Raw genomic sequence first — 17769 nt, 5'->3', positions numbered from 1 at the left:
ACTGTCCCTCAGACCATGTGAGGGGCTGGACTATATTTTGAAGGGGGGGAAAGGAACAAATTCCTATGCCCCACAAATAACCCAGAGATGCATTTTAAATAAAAGCACATGTTCTACTCATGTAAAAACACCAGGCAGGCCCCACAAATAACCCAGAAATGCATTTTAAATAAAAACACACATTCTACTCATGTATAAACACACTGATTCCCGGACTGTCTGCAGGCTGGATTTAGAAGGCGATTGGGCCGGATCCTGCCCCCGGGCCTTAGTTTGCCTACCCATGTTTTATAGATTTGTTTTCTGTAATGATTGAGAAGACGATTGTTATTTACCGTATTTTTTGCTCTATAAGACTCACTTTTCCCCTCCTAAAAAGTAAGGGGAAATGTGTGTGCGTCTTATGGAGCGAATGCAGGCTGCGCAGCTATCCCAGAAGCCAGAACAGCAAGAGGGATTGCTGCTTTCACTGCGCAGCGATTCCCTCTTGCTGTTCTGGCTTCTGAGATTCAGAATATTTTTTTTCTTGTTTTCCTCCTCCAAAAACTAGGTGCGTCTTGTGGTCTGGTGCGTCTTACAGAGCGAAAAATACGGTAAGTGTTCTCAAAATTGCCGTTTTTTAATTGTTCTATGTTCTTCTTTTGATAAGAACGTAAAAGTAGGCTTGCTTAAGCAGGCCGGTAGACCATCCAGTCCAGGATCCTGTCCTCACTCTAACCAGCTAGATGCCTGTGGGAAAACAGCAAGCAGGATCTGAGCACAACAGCTGTCCCTCCCTTCCTGTGGTTTCCAGCAACTGCTATTCAGAAGCATTGCTGCGAAGGAAGAGCAATAACCACCATGACTAGTAGCCACTGACAGCCCTTTCCTCCATGAATCTGTCTCTTTCCTCTTTTAAATCCATACTTTGATGGCAGAGTATAGCCAATGTATCTAGGAGGCCTCAATAGTGCAATCTTCATGCAAGAGATGCAGGTGGCGCTGTGGTCTAAACCACAGAGCCTTTGGGGCATGCCGATTAGAAGGTCGGAGGTTCGAATCCCCGTGACAAGGTGAGCTCCCATTGCTCTGTCCCGGCTCCTGCCAACCTAGCAATCTGAAAGCATGCCAGTGCAAGTAGATAAATAGGTACCACTGTGGCAGGAAGGTAAACAGCGCTTCCATGCACTCTGGTTTCCATCATGGTGTTTCATTGCGCCAGAAGCGGTTTAGTCCTGCTGGCCACATGACCCGGAAAGCTGTCTGTGGACAAATGCCAGCTCCCTCGGCCTGAAAGCAACATGAGCGCCGCACCCCATAGTTGCCTTTACCTTTACCATTCATGCATTTGTCTAATCCTCTTTTAAAGCCATCCAAATTGATGGCCATCACTGCCTCTTGTGATATCTTGTGAGCCACACTGGCTACAGTTTTGTGGGGAGATGGCAGACAAAGAAACATGACGATACTGCTGCCTGATCCCTTCTACTCTATCTGAACACTAAAAAACTAGGTATCGAATTGGAGGACTTTCTAATCCAAGTCCTTGCTCAGTGTAGGAAATCTAGCAGTAGATCACCACCAGATTACCACCCAATCTCAGCTTGAAGATCTTCAACAAGGGAATAGCTCACTACCTTCCCGGGTAATGGTTCCCATTATCAAAGTGCTTTCAAAAGGTTTCTCCCAATTTGTTCGAAATCTACCCTTGCATGACATAAGCCTATTGATCTAGGCTTGTGGGGCAAAGAGGACACTTTGTGTGTTGTTGTTGTTGTTTTGTGTGTGTGTTTTTGCAGGCTAGTGAGGAACGGAGCGTTTGCAGTTGCAACAATTCAAAGACAGCCTAAAATGTTCTGCAAGATCTCGAGTCTCAGCCAACATCGAACGCCATAGAACGCAAATCTACAGCAACAACAGACTGGGCACTTTTTTGTTCCTAACCCAACCTCAGGAGCCAGCTCAATGTCTCAAGCAACCCAGTTATTGTTTGTGGCATCAATTTAATGGATGTTCTTGAAGCAGCATGTGATTTAAGAGGTAAATCTGGCACCTGGGGTGGGGTGGGAGGGAGAGAATTTAGTGAAGATGGTGGGATGTGTCTCACAATCAAGAAGTTGTGGCCCGTCTTCTCGTACAGCAACTTTGCAAGCAGGAATGTCTAATCGCTTAATTGGTTAACCAATTGAAAGAAATTGCCCTGCAACCCTACACGCCTTTTCAAAATAAAGCCTCGTTGAGTTCCATGGGGAAGGTCTATGTATAGGATTGCAGCCGTAATCAGTGAAAAAGGCGCCTCTGAATAACCAAGAAGCAGACATATTTTATTAAATCCCCCACCCCCCAAAAAAGTGGACGGCAAGGACGATTTTAGAAGTTTTCCTTTCCCCTCAAACAGGAGGCAATGCCTTTTTTGACGCTTACGGGCAATGCATCACTTTAAAAACAATGTACGCATCTTGCTTCAGAACTGCTGCTTTCACCTGTATGCAAATCTGGTGGTTATACGACTCAATTGATTAACTAACAACTCATTTGATCACTCAGCTACAATGTATTTAATTGAGCCACAACTCTAATTACAAGAGGTTGTGTTTTGTTTTTTTTTGGAGGATGGGGGTCTGCCTCTTAGATCAGGGAAGGCAAGGGTAAAACATCTCCCTGTTTGACCAGAGAAATCTCTTTTTTGCTTTTCTTTTTATCTGTTTGCTGTTTGGGATAGACTCCCAAAAGTGACTGTCTCACCCACCCTACATACACATGAAGGCAACAACAACAACAACAACCCACAAAGAGAAACAACCGTAACAGTCAGCCCGTCTGTGGGAACAAGAGAAAGCCTGCAATGAAATCTCAGCAGCTCTAAGAGGCTTTTGAGAAAATCCCCATGAATTAAAATGGAAATCCAGACGAACTGTACTGGCCAGCTCTAGACTTGGGTCTGCTTGCTAGCAGCTTACCTTAGTGGCGCATGGAAACTTCCTCTCCGAGTCCACAGCGGGTGGGCATCTCTTGAAAGAAACCCAAAGTCCAGTTCTCAGCGAGATCTCGGTGAAAGCAGAGTTCAGTTCAGATGGCAAATGAGTGCATCGCCTGGCTGTCAGTTTTCCCTTCCTCACCAGCTCTCTCTGCTTCCTTCCCATTCGCTCGCTGTCAAGAGCTGCTTTGCACAGTACCTGACTCACTCCATTCATGCACACTGATCCGTCTTAGCCAGGAGGAGGAGCTGAGCAGAGAGAGATTACCGAACGAGACAAGAAAGGGGGCAAGCAGGTGGACTAGCAAGCGTCATTTCCCTGACCCAACTTCTTTGGGGAAAAGTAAAAGCTAGGTGCCGACTTTTGCAAAGCCTGCTCCTTCTCAGGTCCTGGCAGTTTTGGAGGATGAGGTTTCCTGGTTCTGTAGCTGAGCCCAGCAGGACTCCTGGGGCCTTCCCAACGGTGTGGCTGATCTCCCAACAGGTGCTGCTGGAAGTGCAGAGAGGAGGGAAAACCCACTTGTGAGCATGCGATCTGGATACGGCCAAAGGGGTATCCAGCTCCGGGTCCTGGTCTCGCAGTGACCAGACAGAGGCTCATTGGAAACTCATTGGGCAGGGCTTGATTTCAAACAACTGCATTCACATTGTATTAAATCCACATTTTGGGATTACTTGAACCCCCTCAATCCACATTTTGGGATTACTTGAACCCCCTGGTTCCTTTGTGTTATCTTAATTTATGCACGTCAATAAAGTCTTCATCTCTGATTACCTCCAAATTTAAACATTCTCCACAATCTTACGTTTTAAAAATCTTGCTAATGTATTAACTTCTTTACAATGCTTTTGTACATATGCAATAAACATTGTCCATTCTAAATATATCTATCTATCTATCTATCTATCTATCTATCTATCTATCTATCTGTCTGTCTGTCTGTCTGTCTATCCAGTGGCGTAGCGTGGGTTGTCAGCACCCGGGGCAAGGCAAGTAATTTGCGCCCCCTAACCCGTGGATTTGCGCCCCCTAACCCATGGATTTGCGCTCCCTAACTCTAACCCCCAGATGTTGCACCCGGTGCGGCCGGCCCCCCCTGCACCCCCCGCGCTACGCCACTGTATCTATCTATCATCTATCTATCTATCTATCTATCATCTATCTATCTATCTATCTATCTATCTTTGTTGTCGTCTTGATTTCTAGGTTTCCTAGTTAATTTGGCCATTTCAGCATACTCCATTAATTTGATTTGCCAATCTTCTTTAGTGGGGACTTTTTCTTCGTTCCGGTGTTGGGCTAGCAATATCCATGCGGCCATTGTAGCGTACATGAATGGATTCTTCTATTCTTTAGGCATATTATCCATTCCTGTAATACCTAATAAAAAAGCTTCTGGTTTTTTGACAAACGTCATTTAAACATTTTCCTCAATTCATTATAGATCATTTCCCAGAAACTTTTAATAACCTTGCATTGCCACCACATATGATAAAATGCACTTTCTGCTTCTCTACACTTCCGACACTTGTTTTCTCTTGTTTTATACATTTTTGCCAATTTAACCGGTGTTAAATACCATCTATACATCATTTTCATGTAGCTCTCTTTAAGTGACGTACAGGCCGTGACTTTTGTATTAATCTTCCATAATCTTCCCCAACCTGTCATCTGAATATTATGTCCCATGTTTTTTGCCCACTTTATCATAACACATTTGACCTCTTCATCCTTGGTTTCCCATTCCAACAATATATTATGCATATTAAAATAATTTAATATCACTTTCTATTATTTCTCTCTGAAAATTTGAAGTTTCAAGTGTAAATCCTTTCTTTTTTCATTCTTAAGTACTTCATTTAATTGAAAATATTGTAACCAATCTGTTACCTTTCCTTTTACTTCTTTAAATTCTCTGAAAATTTTTAAATGAAGCGAGGTACCAAACTTTGTACGATGAAAGATAACCTGTGGAGCTTTGTGTATTCAGCAAATATAATGTCTCTGCATCTTAAAAAGCAGAGACATCACCTTGCCAACAAAGGTCCGTCTAGTTAAAGCCATGGTTTTCCCAGTAGTGATGTATGGAAGTGAAAGCTGGACCCTAAAGAAGGCTGATCGCCGAAGAATTGATGCTTTTGAATTATGGTGCTGGAGGAGACTCTTGAGAGTCCCATGGACTGCAAGAAGATCAAGCCTCTCTATTCTGAAGGAAATCACTGGAAGGTGATATGTCATGCAGGTCATCGTCTGTAAAATTTTATTTTCAGTTTTCAGTTTATGAAACAATTCTATATTCTCCCACCATGCTGATGAACAATTCTATGAAACAGGAGTCAAAATCAGGACTCTCTGTTCAGTGTTGGACATTGTTGTTGTTTAGTCGTTTAGTCGTGTCCGACTCTTCGTGACCCCATGGACCAGAGCACGCCAGGCACTCCTGTCTTCCACTGCCTCCCACAGTTTGGTCGAACTCATGCTGGTAGCTTCAAGAACACTGTCCAACCATCTCGTCCTGTCATCCCCTTCTCCTTGTGCCCTCCATCTTTCCCAACATCAGGGTCTTTTCCAGGGAGTCTTCTCTTCTCATGAGGTGGCCAAATTATTGGAGCCTCAGCTTCAGGATCTGTCCTTCCTGTGAGCACTCAGGGCTGATTTCCTTCAGCATGTTGGTAGCCAGTCATTGGAAAGGAAATTATATCCCAACAAAAGGGGAATGGTTAATTAAACTATGTGACTACCTGGAGTTATCAAAATTGACGGATTTAATAAGGCATAAACCCCAAACTATAATACAGAAACAATAGGAATGCTTAAATGAATATTTATACAAGCAGGGCTCAAATACAAAAGTTTGGTTGTGCTTAGACTAACCTTGTGGAGAATATAGAGAACATAAAGATTTGATGGATTATGAAAGAACCTAAGGAAGGGAAATGATTGGAGAACAGATGGAAAGGCGAGCAAGATAACTAAGAGACGTGCGGTGAACGCGGTGGAAGTATTTTATAATGTTTAAACTAGGATTTATATATTGTAATGTTTGAAGCATGAATTTGGTAATATTGGTTATGAAAAGTATTTTCTTTCTTTCTTTTTTAGTCTGTATTTTGGAAAACACGCAGTGGCGTAGCGTGGGGGGTGCAGGGGGGGGCCGGCCGCACCGGCCGCAACATCTGGGGGTTAGGGTTAGGGGGGGCAAATCCACGGGTTAGGGGGGGGCAAATTACTTGCCTTGCCCCGGGTGCTGACAACGCACGCTACGCCACTGAAAACACGTACATAAATGTGTTTACAGTGTTAACTATTGTTCTTTGTTTCTTTTTCTTTTCTTGTAAAATTCAATAAAAAATAAAATAACGACTTTTCAGCTGCTGTTAGATCTGCATTCGGACAAGGAGGAAGGCCAATGTTGGGTTCAGACCGAAGCGATGGGCAAATGCAAAACAAAAACAGAACCATCTCCTCTCAACAAGCAATATTCCAAGCACAATAGCTCCACAGTGTGGGCAGAAGTGGGAGAAACTACAAATTGAGATTGACTGCAATGGTTGGGCTCTTTAACCATTTTTAAATTATGACTTTTATTCTTGTTGAGAAGAAAGAGAGCATGGTTGCTGTTACAGGTGTTTGAAGCCCACCTCCGAATCCCTGGAAATGCAGAGAGGAGTTTTCTGTTGCTTTGCAAACAGCGCTGTATATATTGGACAAACAGGCCAAACCCTACGCCAAAGGATAAAGGTAAAGGGACCCCTGACCATCAGGTCCAGTCGTGGCCGACTCTGGGGTTGTGGCACTCATCTTGCTCTACTGGCCGAGGGAGCCGGTGTACAGCTTCCGGGTCATGTGGCCAGCATGACTAAGCCGCTTCTGGCGAACCAGAGCAGCGCACGGAAATGCCGTTTACCTTCCCGCCAGAGCGGTACCTATTTAACTACTTGCACTTTGAGGTGCTTTCGAACTGCTAGGTTGGCAGGAGCAGGGACCGAGCAACAGGACTCACCCCGTCGCGGGGATTCAAACTGCTGACCTTCTGATCGGCAAGCCCTAGGCTCTGTGGTTTAACCCACAGCGCCACCCGCGTCCCTCATGCCAAAGGATAAATGGACACAAATCTGACATCGGGAATCACAATACAGAGAAGCCAGTAGGAGAACACGTCAATCTCCCAGGACATTCAATACAGGATCTCAAAGCAGTTGTCTTATTACAAAAGAATTTCAGGAATAGACTTGAAAGAGAAGTTGTTGAATTACAACTTATCACTAAAGTGAAAACTATGGAGAGACTTGGTCTGAATAGAGATATTAGATTCTTTTCTCATTACATATGCGAAAGCAGGGGTCAGCAAACTTTTTCAGCAGGTCCACTGTCCTTCAGACCTTGTGGGGGGGGGGCCAGACTATATTTTGAAGGGGGGAAAATGAACGAATTCCTATGCCCCACAAATAACCCAGAGATGCATTTTAAATAAAAGGACACATTCTACTCATGTAAAAACACCAGGAAGGCCCCACAAATAACTCAGAGATGCATTTTAAATAAAATGACACGTTCTACTCATGTAAAAACAGGCTGATTCCCGGACTGCCTGTGGGCTGGATTTGGAAGGCGATTGGGCCAGATCTGGCCCCCAGGCCTTAGTTTCCTTAAAGTAAAGGGACCCCTGACCGTTAGGTCCAGTTGAGGCCGACTCTGGGGTTGCGGCGCTCATCTCGCTTTACTGGCCAAGGGAGCCGGCGTACAGCTTCCGGGTCATGTGGCCAGCATGACTAAGCCGCTTCTGGCGAAACCAGAGCAGCGCACGGAAACGCCGTTTACCTTCCCGTCGGAGCAGTACCTATTTATCTACTTGCACTTTGATGTGCTTGCGAACTGCTAGGTTGGCAGGAGTGGGGGCCGAGCAACAGGAGCTCACCCCGTCTCGGGGATTCAAACCGCCGACCTTCTGATTGGCAAGTCCTAGGCTCTGTGGTTTAACCCACAGCGCCACCCGCATCCCTTAGTTTGCCTAAAGGTAAAGGTACCCCTGCCCGAACGGGCCAGTCTTGACAGACTCTGGGGTTTGTGCGCCCATCTCACATCTATTGGCCGGGGGCCAGCGCTGTCCGAAGACACTTCCGGGTCACGTGGCCAGCGTGACAACGCTGCTCTGGCGAGCCAGAGCCGCACACGGAACGCCGTTTACCTTCCCGCTGGTAAGCGGTACCTATTTATCTACTTGCACCCGGGGGTGCTTTCGAACTGCTAGGTTGGCAGGCGCTGGGACCGAGCAGCGGGAGCGCACCCCGCCGCGGGGATTCGAACCGCCGACCTTTCGATCGGCAAGCCCTAGGCGCTGAGGCTTTAACCCACAGCGCCACCCGCGTCCTTTAGTTTGCCTACCCATGTGCTAAAGCTATTTTTGGTCATCTGCATACTATCCCTTGCTTTTTCTTGTAGGTCTACAGTCATCAACAGGTTTACCATACCCTTTGAGTCAACCACCCATCTCCTACTACCCTCCAGAGAAAACCCCTGCCCCACCCTCCCACTATATATATATATATGTAGTTTTGTAGTAGTTTTATGCAGTCTTTATGTAGTTTTATGTAGTTTTGTGGCAGTTTTATGTAGTTTTTATGTAGTTTTACAATTTCATTGTTCCGCAAGGGACAGTGACAATAAAGATATTGTAATCGTATCGTAATCGGTCTGGTGACTTCTGTTTCAGTGTATCTGAAGTCGTGTGCATGCACACGAAGGCTTATACCCAGAACAAAATTAGTTGGTCTCTAAGGTGCTACTGGACATTTTTTATTTTTTTATTTCGACTGAGTCAGACCAACATGGCTATCTATGTGAACCTTGTGCTGTAAAGTTGAGGGGGTGATTTTAGTTCAGCCCTATTCACACATCCATCTTGAAACACTCTTCTTGTGTGCGTGTGAAAATGATGTGTGAAAGCGTGGAGGGGAAGAAAGAAAAAAAGAAAACTCAAAGTCAAGTAATTTATTGATAAGACTCAGCCATTTTTTGGCTTTTAATAGCAAATCTCATACAGCCAGGCAATTTCAACATTTTCTAAAATTGCAACTTCTCAATAATACATTTCCTCAGTTTGCATTCATACACGTCACGGGGCATTTATTGGATAAAGTGCGAGTGATAAGACTTCATAAAGTACAAACAACTGATGGAACCAGCAGGCCTTAAATCAGAAACATCACCTATGGATCACACGCCCGATCCCGATTGTCATTCTCCTATCTGAAAACGAATCTCAGTTTTACTAAGAAATGACAGCTTCCAAGTACCAAAAGCCCAAATCTTATGTCCCTAAAGAATGGGCGGAAACAGCGAAGGAAGTTTTGGCTAGAATAATAAACATTTGAGCCGCTCTTTTTATTTAAAAACAAACAAACCCCAAAGTAAACATCTAAAGGTATTTTTGGTCCCAATAAACAGATTAAATTGAAAGCCCTATTGATGTTATGGCTTATTTATTACGGGCAATATTCCCATCACACACACAAACACACCACCCTGAAATGCACAAGCTAGAATTAAATCTGTGGTTGAATTCTCCAGATGGAATTCCCTCCCATTTCAATGCAGAAACACATTTTGCTAAGGCTCTCCAAAATGATCACCTTTTTTAAAAAAAATCAAAATCAAACCTTCCTTGCATATAGAAATCTAGCACGCAGAACATCAGAGAGAGAGCCGTTCTTGCTCATGAGGCTAGTTTTCTACAAGCAGGGAGTGTCTCTTATATGGGAAATACATAACAGAAGTGATCCCTCTCCTGCCCTGGTTTTGCTGCACGTACAATGCCGTCTGAAATCAACAGCAGGCACCTTCCATATGGTTGCAGTATGCAAGAGCAAGGGTGCACAGGAACATGGGAAGGTCTATCTAGATCAGTATTGTCAACACTGACTTGGCAGCTGCTCTCCAGGGCTTCAGGCAGGGATATTTCTCGGCCCTGCCTGGGAACAGAACCTGAGACCTTCCGCATGCAGGGAGGATGCTGTAACCACTGAGCCATACCACCGCTTGCTATGGTAACTGTAAATGGTAATGGAAGTTCAACGCTTGTTGGAAGTCACGTGCAAGTCACCCAAGTCACTGGGTGTCTCCGCACCTTGTAGTAGCGACTTACGTAGTTCCAGGTATGCATTGTGTGAAATACCGTATTTTTCGCCCCATAGGGTGCACCGGCCCATAGGGCGCACCTGGTTTTTTTGGGGGGGGCGGGGAATAAAGAAAAGAAAATTATTTCCCCCCCAGGCAGGGGAAGCCCGAGCCCCAGGCTTCGGGATACAGGCAGCTCTCTGAAATCCGTGGGAGCCCGGCGGGAAGTTGTGCCGGTCTCCCCAGGCTTGTGGGTATCTGCCCGAAGCCCGGGGTACGCTGCTCAGCATGCCCCGGGCTTCGGGATGCAGGCAGCTCTCCGCAAGCCTTGGGAGACCGGCACGACTTCCCGCCGGGCTCCCATTGCTTGCGGAGAGCTGCCCGAAGCCCGGGGCGCGCTCAGCTGCGCTCCCCGGGTTTTGGGATGCAGGCTGCTATCCGCAAGCCTAGGGAGCCCAGCAGGAACTCCTGCGGGCTCCCAAGGCTTGTGGATAGCTTCCTGAGGCCTAGAGAGCAAGAGGGGTCGGTGCGCACAGACCCCTCTCGCTCTCCAGGCTTCAGTGAAAGCCTGCATTCGCCCCATAGGACGCACACACATTTCCCCTTCATTTTTGGAGGAGAAAAAGTGTGTCCTATAGGGCGAAAAATACGGTACTTTCTTTGGACTGGCCTGAATCTCTTTACATCCATCGAATTGCCCCCAAGTTAAAAGAGAGGAAGAAAAACTTCGCCCTGTCCACTTTCTCCAGACGGTGCATTTTATACAAAAACTTTCCACCACTCCCCCACACAGAGACATTTCAACAGGTCTTGCATATCCAGACCATTCTATATTCCCTTTATGAGACCCACCTCCCCCTTTTTGCTCAGGATTTCCCAGGAAATGGCGATGTTTATGTAGCCACGCAGCTGAAATCCTGAACCAATTCTGCAACTTCTGGCAATCATGGACTCTCTGTCTAAATATTCACCTCTCATTTTGTACAATTGCATTCTGGGTTTTTGCTACTCAGCGGGTGCGACGGACATGAGCCACTAAAAGCTCCACCGTTCTGCTACAGGAAATATGGCATTCTGGGATTTCAGTTGGCTTTGCTCACACGTTTGCACCCATGAGGTCTAGAGCCTTGATCTCTTTCGGAAGAAAAAAACAGAAATCTAAATGAGAGTACGAGACTTTCCAGACTTATCGGCCTGCCACAAAATCACAACACAGATGCAAGTCCTGGGCAGAGAATTTGCCTGCCCCAACTTGTGCATGGAGGAAGCATTGATGCAACAAATTCCTGTTGTTTCTTCCTGAGCATCTTTCAAGCGAGGCCTCGTCTCCTCCCTGCCTTTTCCCACCTTTGGGGACAGCACCTTCGGGGATATGGGAATTAAGAAATGAGCCCTTCGCCCAGGTTGGCAATATGTGGTTTTTCCCCCAGGCTGGGTACAAAGCCCAACCCCAGCCACGCATGTGCGCATGAGAGACAGATTTCTCTGTGTAAACATACAGCCCCGAGTGGGACTCCTTTATACTGCCCAGAGGCCCAGAGCTGGCAGTAAAATTAAGCCCGGGACTTGTATTTGAAAACACTTCCCCACTTCTTGAAAAGGCACCGTTGTATAAAAATCAAAACAAAAGAAAACCGAACGCGCTGGTCCCCTTTTAAAAGTGAAGGCATGCACAGTACACGATGCAGGTACAGATATAGATAAACGTATATGCTGCATATTGCGAGATCCGATGTACAGATGGCACGAAGGGAACCGTTCTTCTTTTAGATGTTAGTCAGGACGTTGCTGGTGAGCAACTGCACCTTCAGGGTCCCTGGAAGCTCGTTGACGCGTTTGCTGCTTTTGTCCTCCAGGTGGAGGATGTGCATCGACAGAAGGTTGTTGGGGTCACCTGCAAGGCTCACCTGGCCCAGAAAGGTGTCGCTGATAAGGTTATGGTCCCAGACCTGGAGGGAGAGAAGCAAAAGTTGGTGGACCATCGGAGAAGGAACTCACCCACAGACCAGGGCTGCGTGCATCCGCTCACATCCATGGTGGACCTAGCATACCTCGACCAACCAAAATCTAAAAAACTAAGCATCTAACCCTCATGATTGAAGAGAAAAACTACACATGGGTAAAGGTAAAGGTAAAGGGACCCCTGACCATTAGGTCCATTCGTGGCCGACTCTGGGGCTGCGGCGCTCATCTCACTTTATTGGCCGAGGGAGTCGGCGTACAGCTTCCGGGTCATGTGGCCAGCATGACCAAGCCGCTTTTGGCGAACCAGAGCAGCACACGGAAACGCTGTTTTCCTTCCCGCTGAAGCGGTACCTATTTATCTACTTGCACTTTGACGTGCTTTCGAATTGCTAGGTGGGCAGGAGCAGGGACCGAGCAACGGGAGCTCACCCCGTCGCAGGGATTCGAACCGCCGACCTTCCGATCGGCAAGTCCTAGGCTCTGTGGTTTAACCCACAGCGCCACCCACGTCCCTGCACATGGTTAGGCTGCGATAAAAAGAACAGCCTTAGTCCACAGCAGAAGCTGAAAGAACTACAGTAGCCTAGGAAAGCAATGTGTTCGAGAAGGAAGAGGGTGAGGAGAGCGATGGAAATTAAAGGTTTAGGAAGCTGGATTCATTCTGTGGCTCATCGCCACTTCTGCGGAATCGTGCCACGGATGAACAGCCTTGGCTGCAGCTTCACGTGGATGTACCTGCTATAGTACTATGATCCTTTGATAAAGGAAACCTCACCTGAATGACAATGGGCTGCCCGGGCTTCTTGCGGTAGAAGAGGCCTTTCACATCAAACTCTGGTGTCACAGTGCTTTTCACCACCGGTGAACGGATCTTCTCGCCTTCACATTTAATGATCACGTAGGGGTCCGCGCCTGAATTAAAACGACGACAATGGTTGCTGAAGCCCCGAGTCCAGTTTGTCAGCAGCCCAAAGCTCCCCTGCTCTTTTGAAGCGGCTCTCCCCCTCTCCTAGCTGTCAATGTTTTCCTTTTTTCAAGGGAAATTCCCTTATTCCGAATAGGATTCCTCGCAAGAAAAGGGAAAAGTTGACAGCTGTGCCCCCTCTCCTCCTCCTCCTCCCCCCCCTGCAGATTTCGGGTGTGTCGTGTGGGTGTGGTTGGAAATGGGGGTGGGATCGGGGCCCTGCACCTTCTTGCGAATCCTGGTTCTTCAGCCCGGAAGCCGAGACGACGTGGACTTGAGACACCATCTGCGGGTAGCCACACATCCCACTCCAGCAGGTGTGCGGGGGCTCATCCAGGGTCAACTCCCTACAGGGTGGATAAAAATCAATGATTTTTTAAAAAGAAAAATCAATAAAAATCGGATTTTTTTAAAAAAAATTAAATCAGATTTTTAAAATTTAAATCAGATTTTTAAAGTAAAATGCTTTTGGGGGGGAAATCTTTCTAAAGATAGTTTTCTATTTAAGTTACATTATAGGCTATTCGTCAGGAAATAAGGGTTTGTTTAAAGTTTTTCATGTGTGCCAAAACTCAGTCTAAGTATTTTTTTCTGGGGGGAAAATCGTTTAACCACATCAGTTAACAAACATGGATACATGTGCTATAATTTTATTGTTTTAGTTAAATAAGTTGTTAAAATTGTTCTTAAGGAAATGATTATTTTTCTCCTTCCAATCAAGCACAGCAGAAAAGTTGTCCAAATAGAAACAACAATTTCATAATTACCTGTCTTTGTGTTTCTAATAGCATAACCAAATCAGTAATTTTTGATAAAACCGTAAAAACTACTCTTTGGAAAATTTATTCCATCAAAAATGAAACCTTCATCTGGTTGTAAATATTAAGATTATACCAGCAAGAATGGGTCTTTCTATTAAAAAATATATGATTTAAATCAAGTCTTATTGACTAGTGATTTAAATCAAGTCTGAAAATTTATTATTCCAAAAACGAAACCTTCATCTGGTTGTAAATATTAAGATTATATAAAAAAAAGATTTAAATCAAGTCTGAAAATTTATTATTCCAAAAACGAAACCTTCATCTGGTTGTAAATATTAAGATTATAAAAAAATGATTTAAATCAAGTCTGAAAATTTATTATTCCAAAAACGAAACCTTCATCTGATTGTAAATATTAAGATTATATAAAAAAAGATTTAAATCAAGTCTTAATGACTAGTGATTTAAATCGATTTGATTTAAATCCACTTTCTGTAAAAATAATAATAATTAAATCAAGTCTTACTGACTGGTGATTTAAATCAAGTCTTACTGACTGGTGATTTAAATTGATTTGATTTAAATCAAATGCATCCTGGTTCCCTGGAAAGAGGGAGGAGGGGGGAGACACGTGACAGATGTCAGTGACTTTGCCCCAGAACTCCAAGAATCCTCTATTATCAGAGTCCCACTAAGAGCTGGGTGGGCAGGCAGACAGGTGCAAATACAGTGGTGCCTCGCAAGACGAAAAGAATCCATTCTGTGATTCTCTTCGTCTAGCGGTTTTTTCGTCTTGCGAAGCAAGCCCATTGACGGATTAGCGCTATTAGCGGCTTTTAGCAGCTTATCTGCTGATCGGATCAGCTGATAAGCAGCTTAGCGGCTTAGAAAAAGGGGGGAAAAGGAAAAAAAACCAGCAGGAACTCGCAAGACATTGTCGTCTTGTGAAGCAAGCCCATAGGAGATTCGTTTTGCGAAGCACCTAAAAAACGGAAAACTCTTTCGTCTAGCGAGTTTTCCGTCTTGCGAGGCATTCATCTTGCGGGGCACCACTGTATGGTCCCAGCCAGGATCAAAAGGCTACAGGAAGCTGTTGGGAAACTGCCAGGGAGATATAGTCCATCATGGCCCCAAGCCGGCTGCCGGACGTCCATCGATCTCCCGTAGTCACGCAGATCCAGCAATTAGCGACACGAAGCCTCAGAAATAGACTGCCACATTCTAGGGCTTGTGCATCAGCAGAAAACACAGCCAGAAAGCTGCACCGCAGAAGAGCATATTTACAGACTTTATTTAGCGTTGAACAGAACAAAGAAAAACATGACCATTCTGAGTCAGTGTCTCCGACCGACTGCAAAATCGAAAGGAACAGCAAACATAAACATCCTGTGAACAGGACATGCGCAGACTCTGTGACTCACAAAGCCTGCTCCCTTTTAAGGTGGAACGGAAATATCCTAACAGAAGCCTCCGCTCCATGGCGAGCAGCTTACTGGCAATCGGAAGGCACATCTGTGAACACCCTGAGGAGGAACTCTCCCACGTGGCCGGCCTCGAAGGTGGTGGGGATGATGACGTAGCGCCCTTCCTTCAGGTCCGTCCTCAGGAAGACGATGCGGGAATTGATGTAGATGGAGCTGGCGACCTTGGGCTGGAGGGTGTGCATCCGGTAAGTCCGATTCAGCTCCACCTGGGCAGAATAAAGCACAGGAAAGAAAAGAAGAAGAAGAAGAGAGTGTGAAACTACGGAACTCCCTGCCACATGAGGCAACCCAGGTGGCTTTAAAAGAGGACCTTATCTACCAATCAGCAGATAAGGTTAAAGAAGAATGGGAATGTCATAAAAATTATTTGATGAAATTTGGTCCCAATAATAACACTCGTCTGTGTCTATATTCATTTCACAGACAGAAAAATAATTTCATAGCCCAAGGTGAAACACAGATTAAAAACAGTAATACTGTAGTTGACTTGAAACAGCAAAGTGTAGACGGAAGTCAACAAATCAACAAATCTGAATATATTGAACACTGCTTACTGTCGATTGATATTTTTATTTTTTTAATAGTTTTTCGGTTTTGCTGTTTGTTTGTTTTTCCTTTCCTTTTCTCTCTCTCCCTATCTTCTGATATTTATTCTTTGTGATGTTATTATATTTTTATATATACAGTGGTACCTCGGGTTAAGAACTTAATTCGTTCCGGAGGTCTGTTCTTAACCTGAAACCGTTCTTAACCTGAAGCACCACTTTAGCTAATGGGGCCTCCTGCTGCTGTTGCACCGCCGGAGCACAATTTCTGTTCTCATCCTGAAGCAAAGTTCTTAACCTGAAGCACTATTTCTGGCTTAGTGGAGTGTGTAACCTGAAGCGTATGGAACCCGAGGTACCAATGTAATATGGAACACCCTCCCACCTGATGTCAAAGAGAAAAACAACTACCAGACTTCCAGAAGACATCTGAAGGCAGCCCTGTTCAGGGAAGCTTTTAATGTTTAATAGACTATTGTATTTTAATTTTTTTTTGGAAGCCGCCCAGAGTGGCTGGGGAAACCCAGCCAGATGGGCGGGGTATTATTATTATTATTATTATTATTATTATTATTATTATTATTAATACATATTTATATAGTTATCATAGATTTCTTTTATCATGTACACTGTAAGAATTATTTTAGTCTAAGAATATCCAATGTAAAATAAATCCATCTTTTTGATGTTCTTATTTTTTATTTTTTTTTACTAACGGTGAGAAGCAAGAAGCAGAAACAGGCCAGCGGTTCACACAAACACACCCTGCTGACCTTATAGATGTCGAATCCGATAGCCAGGTTCTCCCCCTTTCCCTCCTTCCGATTGGTCTGCTTCGGCTTCTGTTGGATGCAAATGAGCACTTCGTCTTCTGTTTTCTTCACGTCAAAAACGTACTGGGCGGGAAAGAAAAGCAATGGAATATGAGACGGGTTTAATTTTGAGAGGGGGGCAGTTGGCTGGCAACCTCCAAGCCGGGGGCTCTAGCGCCCACCGTTCCCTGGCGCGCCTTCTTGGCTAAGAGTAAAGGTAAAGGTAAAGGGACCCCTGACCATTAGGTCCACTCGCGGACGACTCTGGGGTTGTGGCGCTAATCTCGCTTTATTGGCCGAGGGAGCCGGCATACAGCTTCCGGGTCATGTGGCCAGCAGGACTAAGCCGCTTCTGGCGAACCAGAGCAGCGCACGGAAACACCGTTTACCTTCCCGCCGGAGTGGTACCTATTTATCTACTTGCGCTTTGACGTGCTTTCGAACTGCTAGGTTGGCAGGAGCAGGGACCGAACAACGGGAGCTCACCCTGTCGTGGGGATTCGAACCGCTGACCTTCTGATCGGCAAGTCCTAGGCTCTGTGGTTTAACCCACAGCGCCACCCGCACTTGGCTAAGAGGCTGAGCTACAAATCGGGGAATTCCCGGTTCGACGGAGGTCTCTATGCTATGCTATGCTATGGCTGGCATAGATCTCCGGCCTGAAACCCTGGAGAGAGCTGCTGCCAGCTTGTGTGGGTAACGCTGAGCTAATTGGGCCAATGTTCTGATTCTGTATAAGGCAACTTCCTACGTTCTCACGTTCCTTGCTTAAGCTGGCCCCAGTCTCTCAGTCCCAAGCATAGGCAAACTCGGCCTGCCAGACGTTTTGGGACTACACCCCCATCATCCCTAGCTAACAGGGATGATGGGAATTGTAGTCCCAAAACATCTGGCAGGCTGAGTTTGCCTATGCCTGCCCTGTACTTTCTAATAAGCTGAGAGCTCTTAGGAGACTCCTGTTTCTCTCCCAGATTTGCGATTCCTAGGGTAGTTTCACAGCCAGTTTCCCTTCCAAAGGGACTCTGGGAACTCAGCACCCTTCAATCAATCAATCTGTTTATTACAGTCATAGACCAGTGGTTTAAAAATAGCTAAAATACAAAATTATAAAAGCAAAATACAATCAATATTAAAGCAAGCCAGATTTAGAGCAGGGAGATAA

At 45.4% G+C, this 17769-nt stretch overlaps 2 protein-coding genes across 4 annotated transcripts in view; both read right to left on the bottom strand.

Annotated features, from left to right (window-relative positions):
• MYO7A (myosin VIIA) overlaps positions 1-3228 on the bottom strand; it is a 175240-nt gene extending 172012 nt beyond the window's left edge. For all 3 annotated transcript variants that reach the window (XM_082218967.1, XM_082218968.1, XM_082218969.1), the window contains exon 1: positions 2940-3228. The gene's annotated coding sequence lies outside the window, so the exon portion shown is untranslated. The remainder of the gene's footprint in view (positions 1-2939) is intronic.
• Positions 3229-8933: 5705 nt separating this feature from the next.
• Positions 8934-17769, bottom strand: part of CAPN5 (calpain 5) — a 90136-nt gene continuing 81300 nt past the window's right edge. Inside the window, exons 9-13 of the mRNA XM_082219336.1 lie at positions 16569-16691; positions 15260-15456; positions 13228-13349; positions 12814-12950; positions 8934-12022 (exon numbers count right to left, since the gene is read on the bottom strand). Of these exons, the coding sequence (XP_082075462.1) occupies positions 11840-12022; positions 12814-12950; positions 13228-13349; positions 15260-15456; positions 16569-16691 (762 nt within the window). The 3' untranslated portion in view covers positions 8934-11839. The remainder of the gene's footprint in view (positions 12023-12813; positions 12951-13227; positions 13350-15259; positions 15457-16568; positions 16692-17769) is intronic.

Source organism: Podarcis vaucheri, assembly GCF_965113315.1.
Source record: "Podarcis vaucheri genome assembly, chromosome: 4".
Classification (NCBI taxonomy): domain Eukaryota; kingdom Metazoa; phylum Chordata; class Lepidosauria; order Squamata; family Lacertidae; genus Podarcis; species Podarcis vaucheri.
This window is presented reverse-complemented; position numbering and strand designations above follow the sequence as displayed.